This window comes from Heliangelus exortis, chromosome 7 (assembly GCF_036169615.1).
Source record: "Heliangelus exortis chromosome 7, bHelExo1.hap1, whole genome shotgun sequence".
Taxonomy (NCBI): Eukaryota; Metazoa; Chordata; class Aves; order Apodiformes; family Trochilidae; genus Heliangelus; species Heliangelus exortis.
Genome location: NC_092428.1, coordinates 29,025,798 through 29,037,884, shown reverse-complemented (window position 1 = coordinate 29,037,884; position 12,087 = coordinate 29,025,798). Strand labels below are relative to the sequence as shown.

At 38.1% G+C, this 12,087-nt stretch overlaps 1 protein-coding gene across 3 annotated transcripts in view; it reads left to right on the top strand.

Annotated features, from left to right (window-relative positions):
- Positions 1 to 2,354, top strand: part of FAM204A (family with sequence similarity 204 member A) — a 17,980-nt gene extending 15,626 nt beyond the window's left edge. For all 3 annotated transcript variants that reach the window (XM_071749524.1, XM_071749523.1, XM_071749525.1), the window contains exon 8: positions 119 to 2,354. In XM_071749524.1, the coding sequence (XP_071605625.1) occupies positions 119 to 170 (52 nt within the window). In that variant the 3' untranslated portion in view covers positions 171 to 2,354. The remainder of the gene's footprint in view (positions 1 to 118) is intronic.
- Positions 2,355 to 12,087: the final 9,733 nt, after the last annotated feature.

Genomic DNA, 12,087 nt, shown 5'->3' with positions numbered 1-12,087 from the left:
CCTCATATCTTTATTACAGTATTAAAATAAGGTGGGGGTGTTTGTTGTTATTAAGAGTTGTATGGTTGAAAACACACATGCTCATGATGCCTAATACATTTTTGGTGCTCTTTTTCAGATTTGAAGCCAAGAAGAGATGGGAAACAAAAAGCAACATGGGATACATGTAATCCATCCTGTTTTCTTCACAAGTGAAATAACCTGGTTTTACTTGAAGAATCTTTGTAGGCGACTTCTTAAATCTAAACACACAAAAAACCCCAACACCTTGAATTTGGTGTGTTTCTTGTAATGCTGTTAGACTTCAATATCTTCTTTTGGCCTCATCTTGTAATTCAGCAAAAATACTACCTAAATATCAGGACTGTGTTAAATATAACATTTTTCTCCACAACATGAAAATTTAAGGTTTGTAGAATGTAGAACCCTTTTGTGGTCTGGTTGAGAACGCTCCAAAGTTGGAATAAAATGTTTGTTCCAGGTGTGCTCTGTGCTGCGCTGCAGTTACAATGTGCAGGTATAAGGAGAAGGATAAGTTTTCCTGCTAAGGGTATGCATACTTAATGCAATAAGTACTGCTCTTCAGATTGCTTGAAAGATGAGGGGAGACACTAAATAAATAATAGCAAAACTACCCTACCTGTTAAAAGATATTTTTTTTTTTTTGCATTTAGGATCTTAGTAAAGAAGTCCATCCTCCCTCTCTTGGGAGGATCTGGTACTATTTGTCATGTTCTGCCATGTTCTTCAGAATATTTAAAATTGTCATTTTTCTTTAGAGTTTCAAGTTTTAAGTTTCTCTTGAGTAGACAAATTAAAGAAAGGTGGCTCTTGAAAATACCTGAAATATATTATATTGTGCAGGTAGCTGCACCGAAGAAACAAATGCAGTTTTTACTCCAAGTCAAGTGTTTTACAGATCAATTAGGATTTGAATGTTTATGTTATAAGATTATAACATAAGAATTTATGATAATGTTTCTTCAAAATGGTTCTCTGTGAAAAGTAAGGACACATTCAGAACTAATAACTTTTCTCCCTGAAGCTCTTGAATATGTCTTTAGTCACCACAATGCCTGAATTGAATTGGTAATGTAAATGTCAGTTATTGTTAACCAAGATTAATATGTTTCAGGCCAAAGGTATGGTATTAGTGTAATGGTGATTTACTGTTTAAGTACTTGAGGCTAAAACAAGTTGCCAACAAACAGCAATTGGAAGTTTTACAGCACCAATTTGAAGAGTTTTGGTTTGCAGTCCAACATGGGATAGTGCATTTTTGTTCATTAGCCCTCAGGATGTTTGATTCTTTCCTTTTTATTTTTATTTTTTTTTTTTTTTTTTTAAGGAAAAAGTCATATTTCTTCCAAAGGAAGATGAGAGTTTGCAATATGGTAATCTGCAGTTAGCTATAATTAGATATGATGACAGAGTTGAGTACAGTCACCAGGATTGTAAATCAGGGTCTGAACAGGTTTCTGCAGTATAACATCATAAATCTCACACTGTGGTTTACAAACTATGTCAGCTTTAGAATCTTTGGTGTGGAAGCAAGCAGGCAATATCTCTTTGTAGACAATAAGGTAAATCACCTCTTCACTTGCCTAAGCAAACATTACATGAACATTCAAGATTTTTCTCAGTTCCTGTTCAAAACTTACAGGCACTTTGTCCACAATTGGGTTTTTTTGTTTTGTTTTGTTTTTTAACCAGCTGCCATATGAGATGCAGTTGACCTTTCTACTTGTTATATACTGAAAAGCAAAATGATCCTGATAAGTCTGTCCTCAAAACAGCAGCAGTATTCCATGGAACATTTAAAAGTAGTGTGTATTAAACAGGTGCTGTATGTTTCCTTGTAATAGTTGCTCTTAATAATAGTATTATTTGTTTGTCAAAGATCTTGATCTTATTGTAAGGATCAGGGCTATTTAATATGAAAATGTGCTTTAAAAGAAATTAAAATGCTCAAAAAACATCTGTTGTCTGAAAACTTTCCACAATGTATTTCTCACAGCAGTGCATACCCAGACACCTGTAATATTTTTCACTTAAAATAACCAGTTAGTTTTATATTAGGACATTAATAATGTAACTGTGTAGGAAGTGTAACTATGCAGAATATTTGCATTGGGTTATATATGTGATATATTTAAAAATTATCACAGTTCAGCTATTTTGATCTACCTTGAGCATTTGCTTAGAATATTATTTCCCAGAATTATACCACGTTCAAAAAAAACCCTGATTAACAGAGAAAATACAAAAGCCTGATACAGCTTTACAGAGATCATCTGAATACATAATAAATGAATGCATAACTCAACCTTTAATAAACATCCTCCTAACTTGCTGATGTGATTCTAAGGTGTCTTGCATTCCTGACACTTTTTTTAAAAGTATTTTTTCTGCATGCTATGCATTTTGGCCAAACAAGTAAAATTGTTCTGAGATTTCGCTTTTCCTATTTTTTACACAGTGTTAAAACAATTCAAATGGTTGTTTCTGTTAGCTGAAACCTTTTTAATCAGCTTAAATATTATAATCTCTTACACTGAACTAAATATGAGATGTAATAATTCCTTTAGCAAATGACAAGTTTGCTCTATCTCCTTGTCTGACTGAAATTAGGTATCTAGAGGAATGTACTTAAATTATTAATTTCAGTACAAATCTGTTATAGAACCAAATATTTATTAGGAGCTCATTGATGATATCTTGAGTTTGGCAGTAGTTATAGGCAGTCTCACCTAAGGTCCTTCCTACCTCTTAGAAGCCTTGGAAAAACCTGAATGTATGTGCACTGGTTTTGCCCCAGTTTTTTTTCCACCAGTTTCCTCTTTCTTCCATTTATAGTCCTGGTACCCTCTTGGATATCTGGAGTAGTCTCAAGTCATTTGGGAAAGGATCTCATTGCTTCCCATGTCTGTTTCTCTGGAGTAAACAGAAAAATTAACTTTGCAAAGGCTGAAGTCCTCTCGCTCTGTCCTTTGACCAAGGTTTGTATCTTGAGCTACCTGGCCTTATCAGAGCTACATCTGGTGGGTGCTACTCAGGCCTCTTAACTAAGTATATTCTGCTCTTGATTTTAAAATAGACTTTGTTAATGTCAAACTGATGGCTGTATGTACTGTCTCACTAATCCAATCCATGTTCTACCTTTTTCACTCATGTATCACACTTTTTCATTTGTTCTCCAGTCTAGTCCAGATTCTTCCTCTTGCAATTCTCTTTCGTTCTAAGGCCTCCACAGTCAAGAAAGAAATTGCTTATCAACGCTGTGATAAAATACATCCAGTTTTAAGGTTTGACAACAGCACACTGATACAATTACTAGTATTTCTTAATACTGCATTCCTGAGCTTCTAAACCAAAGAGTGGCTGCAGGGACAGTTTGACAGATAAAAACAAATATATAGTTGTTAGAGTTTTAATAGTTTTTTGCCTGCAGCCATAATCTGTATCATTTTTTTTTTTTTTAAGTTTAATTCTGTTGGACTAGTTTCAAAGATAAATATGGTGTGTAATAAGCCCTTGCAACCTCTAATTTGTGAAGGAGTGTCTGTCCAGTTAATACTTGCTCATTGAAGCAAGGGGTTTTGAAATAGCTGAAGTATGAACTGTAATTACTGATGTCTGTTTCCTATTCACCTATGGCTTCTGGCATTTCAACAAAAAATGTAATGTATTGCTTAATCTCAGAGCATTCCCAACTTTCAAAAATATTTACTTCATAAGAATTGTACAGCACTAAATGACCTCAGCAAAACCAGAGTAGTTTTTTTATTTGGCATTGATCATGTGTAGTTAATCCACTAATGAGTATTTTGCCTGATATTTTTGAATATTGGTATTTCAGATATGCATATATTTATAATGTACTTCTAGTGCGAGCTCAAACCACTTTAAAAATTTTTAAATCTGTCAATAATAGGGCTGGGGTTTTACTCTAACCATGCTGCTTCAGTAGACAGTTTACTCTTATTGCCCCCTATTCAAGTGCTGCCCAGACAGGCAGTGCAGAGTTAGGGCTGCTGCCTCACAAGGATTTGTGTATTTGGGTGAATACATTTCCTTTTTTACTTAGCAAGAAGACCACAGGCAGGTTTAGGAAAGTTGGCCATGGAGAATATGGCTCACAGGACACAAAGAGACCTGATCTCACATTAATCATAACCGAGCACAGGCAACCTGACATTTGACTTCGATGCAGTGAGAACCTGGCAGCAACCCTTGTGATTCACAAGTCATCTGTTTTAAGCACCTATTTTCCTGTGTTCATAACCCCTAGGTCTTACATATTTTGCCTTTGTCTCAGATAGAATATTTTCAACTGACTTAGTGCCATAAGTAAATGTTAACTAGAAACTTACGAGACATAATGATATTTAGGATGCAATTTTTTGGCTGAAATAGGTTTTGGAGGATAACCATTAGAAACTCACAATTCTTCCTGGGTTATTTCTTTGTTGGGAAATTGATCCATTTTGATGACAGAACAAAAGCTTTATAATCTTTGTTGCACTGATTTGCTAATGCCATATGACACAGACAAAAGATTTTCTGTACCAAAACTGAACAGAAACATTGTTTGAAATATTTTATATAGCCCTGTATTTCAGATTCAGCATAATGGCACTGCAAGTGCTAATGTACCTCAGTTGATATTTAGAGCACTGCTCAGCAATGCAATTCATTATATAAGCATTGAATTTTACTTCTAAAAAAAAATAAAATTGGAAATGCTTAGATGACATAGACTCCATTAGAAGTAGGACGTCCATCTAATAATAGAAAAAAAATGTGTAAATTCATCCTGAGGATAAATTGGTATGGCTCTATTGAAGCAAGTGGTCTTTTTATATGAGTGGAGTTGCACATGTTTTCTCCAGGGATCAGTTCAGTCCATTTTGCCTTTGTAGTCTACATTGAAATTCTTCAAGATAGGAAAAACTTGCAGAGTATTTGCATGTACTAAGTGCCTGGCATAGATCAGAGTCTTTATTTTTCACTTTTGCGAGCAGTACAATCATTTAAAATTAAAGAAAAAAAAATAAAACAAGTAATTAATCCTGTATGAATGTTCAAACATTCAGTTACTAAGAGTTATTTTCTCCCCCTAGACCCTGGACTTCCTCTGTGTATGATCCAAGAAAGCAAGTAAAAGTCCTTCCCTGGAAAATACAATTTTCAAGTACTGTGATTGTGCTATGATACTTGCTCTACCTGAATCTTTTTAGATAACAGTCATCATGCTGTCTTTGGTTTATTTATCTCTGATCGAAGAGCAGGGAACACAGAAGTGGCAGTTAAGGAACATATAAGCAGTGCATACCCAGTTTGTGATAGGAAGATCAAGCAGAATTTGTGAGAAGGAGAGTTCTCTTCATCTAGAAATTCAGCTGTACTTATAATGAGATCTATCCTTACATAGCAAAAAGAACAATTTAGAAAATACTGTCTCACCCACCCCTGCTCCCTTGAAAGGACAGCCTGATTGTTTTTTTAAGGTATGGATTGGGGCTCTGGATATTTTTCCATGGTATTTTGCAGGCCAGACTGAGATCATCCTGTCCTCAATCCAGGCTGGCTAGGAACCAACTAGCTCCAAACTCAGAGCTGTGCAGCCCTAGTAGTGTGGTGCTGTGTCCACTCTTGGATCTTTTGGGAGTCACTGAGCTTTGTTTGCAAAAATCTGGATAGACATTCCTCAGAAGATCATAGTTCAGTATCCAGCACTGACACCATTTCACTGTGAGACCCTGGAAAAAGTGCTCCAAGCCAGATTTTTAAACATGCACAGCCATTCCAGAGCCCACTGTTGAAATGCTTCTGGTATTTTTTAAAAGACACTGCTCAGTTGCAATCTCTATTTTTGCCAGGGGGTATATATAAAGCCATTCAAATTTTGACACTGCCTCTCAGGGAGGCTGTGAATGAACTTGTGCATCAACCCCTAAGTACAAGAACTCTGTTTGATCCAATGGAAATTGAGGTTTTTTTATACAAAATGTCATGGTTTTTATAGGGAGGATCAGTCATCCCCAGGGATACCCAGAGCTGGGATGGATCCTCAGCTGTAGGAAGGGTGTCCTCCAGACTCTTATCCAAAGTTGAAAGAAATAATTGAATTAAAATCTAAAATCCTTTTGTCCCTACTGAAGGGGAGAAAAAGGGAATGGGATTTCTCATGGGCATGCAGGTGGTGGGTTATCCCATGACAGATTCTATGGAGGAACCTCTATGGGCTGCAGGAAATCTTTGAGAATCCTGTGACTCTAAGTAATGCCTAAGATCTCAACTCTTTCTGACTGAAAATACTCCTGGACAGAACATTATATTTTTAAAAGAATAAAGGCTTTCACTACCCAACCATAGTTGCTTCTACCTCCTCCCACTGTACAATTCTCAGAGAATTTTGTGGATTTTTTTTTCAGAATGGCTATTTTCAGGTGCTTTAGATCCTGGCCATGCGACTTTGGTGAACACTTTTTGTTGTATTGGTGCTTATTCCTTTCTTTTTACCAGGCAGTAAGTGTTCTTCATCTTCTTTCTTCCAGGCTTCTCAAATGGTGGGTCAGCCTCACTTGGTTCTAGCATTCTGAAAGGAGATCTGAGGGGTTGTAAGGCCAAAACAGATAAAGAAACATGTTTAATTTTGCCACGATTTATATAAAAACCTGTGTAAGCAAAGAAGGTGAGATCTTGTTTTAATAGGCCAGTAAGCAACAATACCTTGAAACCCCAACTACCGAATTCTTGTTAAATGAGATCTAGGAAGACTGCTTCTAAAAATCTGGAGGTTTTTACTCTAGTTTTTTAGTTAGCACAAAATAAATTTTGGCTTTTCTCATGTGGGAATAATGAAGGTAAAGATACAAGAGCAATTTGGTTAATTTCTTATGGTGAGAGGACATTGTCTGGATGTCAAGAAACCATCAAGCTGCTCTATAACACCTCCTCAGCAGGAAGGGGGAAGAGAAAACAAGATGGAAAACACCATGGGTCAAGATAAAGATGTGTTAATAAAGCAAAAGGCTACACATGGAAGCAAAGGAAAAATGAAAAATTTATTCTCTACTTTTCATCAGCAGGCAGTGCCCAGCCACTTCCTAGGAAGTGCTTCAGCACATGTAGTAGGTGCTCTGGAAGAGAAGCATCATTACAAATACCCCTCCACCTTCCTTTTCCTCCTTTCTCTTAGCTTTTATTGCTGAGCAGATGTCAAATGTTATGAAATATCCCTTTGGCCAGGTTGGGTTGGGAGCCTTGATGCTGTACACACTGCTCAGCAGATGCTGGTGCCTTCCCAACATCATCCTGGATACCAAGACAAGCACAGCACTGTGAGGGCTGCCATGGGGAAGATTAATTCCATCCCAGCCAAACCCAGTGTGCTCCTTGCATATCACCATGCAAGAAAGGTCTCTGAAGAGGGTTGCAGTCAGTTCAGGAGAAGCACATACTGGAGAGCCCACAGGGCATACTTCCAAATTGTATGGCGAGCTAGGTTTGACTTTTGTCCTGGAGAGGAAGACAAAGAAGAAAGTGTCATTTGCAGGAGATATTTGACCTAGAATCTCACTTAGAAATATTAAGGAATTGAAGGAGCCTATGAAATAACCTGTTTCTGTAGGAGAAAGGAAATACTACAATCTGTCTTTTCTTCCCCAGGTTGGCTGTTTCCCTTTCTGAAGAATTGGATATTTTACAGTGAATAGCAGGAAGGTTATGTGTGCTACAAGAGGGTGGGTGGGATGCAGAAGAAGCCAAATTTTTGCTTCAGCATAGCCAGGAAAGCAGGTAGGAAATAAGAAACAAAGACTGTGGCTGGCCACACCTTGAGAACAGAGAAGCCCTGGCAAGCTCCAGCTCTCCCTCCTCCCTGCCCCTGTTCCAGTTCATAGAAGCCCTTGCCTGGTTTCCCCTGCTCACTGCTGCTCTGATATTGTAATTCCAGTGCAGTCCTGCATGCCATCTAAATTCATTTGTCATATTCTATGAACTAGAATCCATCAGAGCACATTCACTGGCCTTTTAATTAGTGTTAGATTAGCATTTTTAAAATATGGGTAAATTCCCAAGTCTAACTTTGTTTAAAGGTGCGTATTCAATACAGTAGCCAGGAAATCATGTATTCTCATGTACTTATTACCTTAGTAATGTAATGCTGTGAGGGAAGAAGGCAGATAATACTTCTGACAAATATTAAATGTTATTTGTATAGCTGCTGTCTGTGAATTTAAACAGAAAATTATTCCTCACGCCTTGCCATGAAACACACACAAATTTCTTTTGTGGCTTTCATGTTTCATTAAAGCTTTATATGTGGAGGAGAGGAAAATCTAAATTGCTACTTAATTAAAGGGATACTGTCAGTTTAAATACATTTTGAATAAATGAACTTTGCTTTTTACCTGGGTTGTCAGTAACACCTAGGATTATTAAAAATGAAATATTTTTAAACATCTAATCTACTTCTCACCATTTATCAAGCTGGGTATTTTCTTCTCCTTGTCTGGTCAAACTAAAACAGTCTCTTGTTTTTCCCTGTAGTCAGCTTCATTGTCTGGATCCTATTAACTAGCCCAATATTAGAGGGCTTTAGGTTGTAAATACCAGAAGGTGAAGCTTACATCTAATCCAAAAAAAAAAAAAAAAGAAAAGAGAAAATGTATGGCTCTTGCTTTATTCCATCAAAATATTTCTCTAAAGCTGGACATAATGTAATATATGCTTCTTTAACCACGTTTTCATCACCACACAGCATGTGTAGGGCAGGTTAAATCCTGGAAAGTGCTGAGCAGTGGTGTGTGTGTACCTCTCTCTCTTACTGAAAGCCCCAGATACTAAAAGGTTACTCAGCAGCAGGGAAAGGGGTCAGAGAGCTCCTCTGCAGTGCACAGAAACAAAAGCCCAGTCCCAGCCAGTGAACTCCTTGCTCTTGTCCTTCAAGGGAGCAGCAAGAATTTAAGTCAGGACCAGGGCAGTGTTTGAAAGTTCATGGGTACATCTGGTGAGTGAAGATGGGAATATTTTAGGAGACCCCAGTGCCCTCCCTTTCCCACAGCCCATGGTCCCATCTGGAAGGGCAGACAAAATCTGATTGAGGAAGGTGCCAGATGCTGCTGTAGAGAAGACTGGATTCTGTGTGAGTGGTTTTGTTATTGTCCTGCAGCTGCAGGAGAAGGTGTGTATTATGGATTATTATTATTATTATTGTAAATAATAGTATGTTTGGCAAGCCCAGAACTCTGCAATATCAGAAAGGCCATTATTTACAAAATGGCACCATGTATACCAGTGAGAGCTGGTTTTGGAGTTTCATATTAATGAATGTCAGCATCCTCATGAACCTATCTAATAATGCTTACACATGGAGACCTGAGCTCCTTAAACCACGTTCACACCTCCATGAAAAATAATAAGTTCTTCCTTAAAATAAACTTTCTAAGCAAGTCCATTAGCAGTTGTCTGCTACTGCCACAAGGGGAAACATGTGGACAGTTCTTACAAATCTGAGGCTGCTGAGTATTAGGGAGTAAATTAAATGAGAAGTGAGAGCTCCCTTCACTGGATTCTCCTACTTCATTTTACCACATGGGAATATTTGAGTCCTAAGGAAACAATCTTCATCCCCAAGGGATTGGTTCCTCCATTCTGAAAAATCAGCCTCTAGAATGTTTCTGTAGTAAAGATTTACCATGGCCTAGAAGTACAAAAGGTGCCTTGGTATCACACAGTGCTGTATCATAGCAAAAATGCTGCTCTTAAAATCTGGCTTCAGGTATATGGAGATGTCCAGAAGCTTCAATAGTGAACAACAGCCTGGGGTTTGGCTCCTGCTGGAGAGCTGAGCAACTGGAACTCAGTTCCCAGCTCAGCTGTTTCCTCTGCCTGGGAGTAATTTACTCCATCATTCCCTGCTCCAGAGTCCCTTCACATGTGGGGTGGTGAGGGTACTGAAGGGATACATTCCCATCATGGCCAGGGTTGGGTTGGCCCTGGATCTCTGTGGCGGAAACCATACAAGTCACTTGTGAACAGAGGTTCTGGACAGGGATGTGGAAGCTGATGGAAGAATCTGTCTGCTATGAAATCTGTCTGCTATCAGATCTTTAAAAAAACAAACTCAAAATAAGGGGAGTCATTATAAATTAAATTCCACAGACTTTTTGTCTCATGTTGTATAACTTTGTATGAAACCTTACAGTTTTCATCCCAGTTGTTGCTGCATTAATTTTCCACAATGGCAGTGGAGTTTCTTTTGAATAAGCACCCTTAAAAACTGCAGGATTTGGATTCTGACTGTAAAAGTTAAGCCAGCTGGATTTACAATATGCCATAGTCAAGTAAAAATTCATAAACAGGGAATCAGACATGTACAGGCAACACAAGACACAGGTAATTCCTTTTCGGCTTAAACATATGGCCAGCAGCTGGCAGACCCCTGTGAAACTAAATGATAACTTATAGAGATCCTTTGCTGCATGTTCCTGGGTGACAAGAAGCTGGTAGGAAGGAAAAGACTGCCCATTCATAAACAAAGATTATTTTATTTACTGAGACTTTTATTTCTATTTCACAAAGAAGACACATAAAGGCAGAAGTTTCCTGGAAAGTATAAGACTGTGCAAATGGCAGCAATAGGAAAAACAGGCTTTTATTTCCTTTCAAAGGCATTAAATTAAGCAGAACTTTCCAGCATATGTTAATATTCACAGCTCTTGCAGATCATGCATCAGAACAGAAGACTTGCAATGATTATTAGTTCTTTGTATTGTGGTAGGTCCTAGAGATCAGGGTGCTATTATGCTAGTTGCTCATAATTAGAGATTGTGTACTCCCTGGAGTCGTGACTATCTCAATAAACAAGAGAAAGGATGAGAAAAAGGAAGTAGTATTGTTCTCATTGTACAAACAGTGCATGGAGAAAGTGGCCAATTAAATGATTTATCCGAGTTCACAGAAGAATACTTTGGTAGAATTTGGGAGACAAACTTTGTTTGTTTGCCTTCTAGGAAAATGACTACAATGTAGGTATTTAGCAGACTGATCCACCTCCAAAAGAAAAAGAAAAAAAAAAAGAAAGAAAATATTGTTTTAAATGCCAAAATTATACAATATTTAAAAAATAAATTATTTTTGTTGCCTTCTAAATCTATTAATGGCATATGGATGTCAAGTTTTTACCTTTTAAAATTTTGGTATTCTTTTCAATTTCTCCAGCTTATTTCAACCATCTTTCTATTTAAGAAGAGAGCAGAAGTAGCAATACTAGGGGAGGAGAGTTGAGAGAGCTGGTGAGGAAAAGCAAAAATCCAAAATTCTGATGAAAACCACACAATCTCTGCATAGTTTTCAGCTTCGTTAAAAATCTGTGAAAGTTTGTCAGTATGGCCAAAAATGGCTCATTTTCTTGAGAGACACAATTATTTCGCTCTTATTTCCCCTTATTTCTTACCACACAAATTCAAGCCCCAGAACCCAGATTGTGGATGAAGCCAGCAGAGGTATCTGGCTGTACGCCCGTGAGTCTGCCTAGGGAAGCCAGCCCAGGATACTCTGCTCCATCACCAACTGTTCATACTCATCCAGGCTGAGCTCCAGGGTTCCCTTGCCCAAACTGGCAAGGTGGGAGAAGCACTGGAATCAGGATGAAGCTGATGGTATATTTGGGGATGGGACTGGTTAGGGTCATGAGTAGGGTTAAGGTGAGGGAACAGAGTTCCTTCTTCAGAGCTGGAATTTGCACCACTGAGGACAAGGAAGCTGTTGTGAGTGGCTTGTGGCAATCTGGGATCCTTGTGAACTCTTGCCCATTATGGGTTTTGAAACTCAGAATCCTCTCTTTCCACCTAGCACAGGGCCTAAAATGGGCTTGTTGGAACAATTTCCTGCCATGTCTGCACCAACCAAGAACTGCCCTTTGGCTGCAGAGCTCTCAGGAGCTTATTTCACTCTTCCAGTTCTTCATGTGACATCAAGAGCCCAGAATACCAATGAAGACCCAATTCTTGAGGCTTTTCAACAAGAGCACATGAAAGAGAGGTGCTGGATGGGCAACAGGTCCCTTCTTCCATCCCT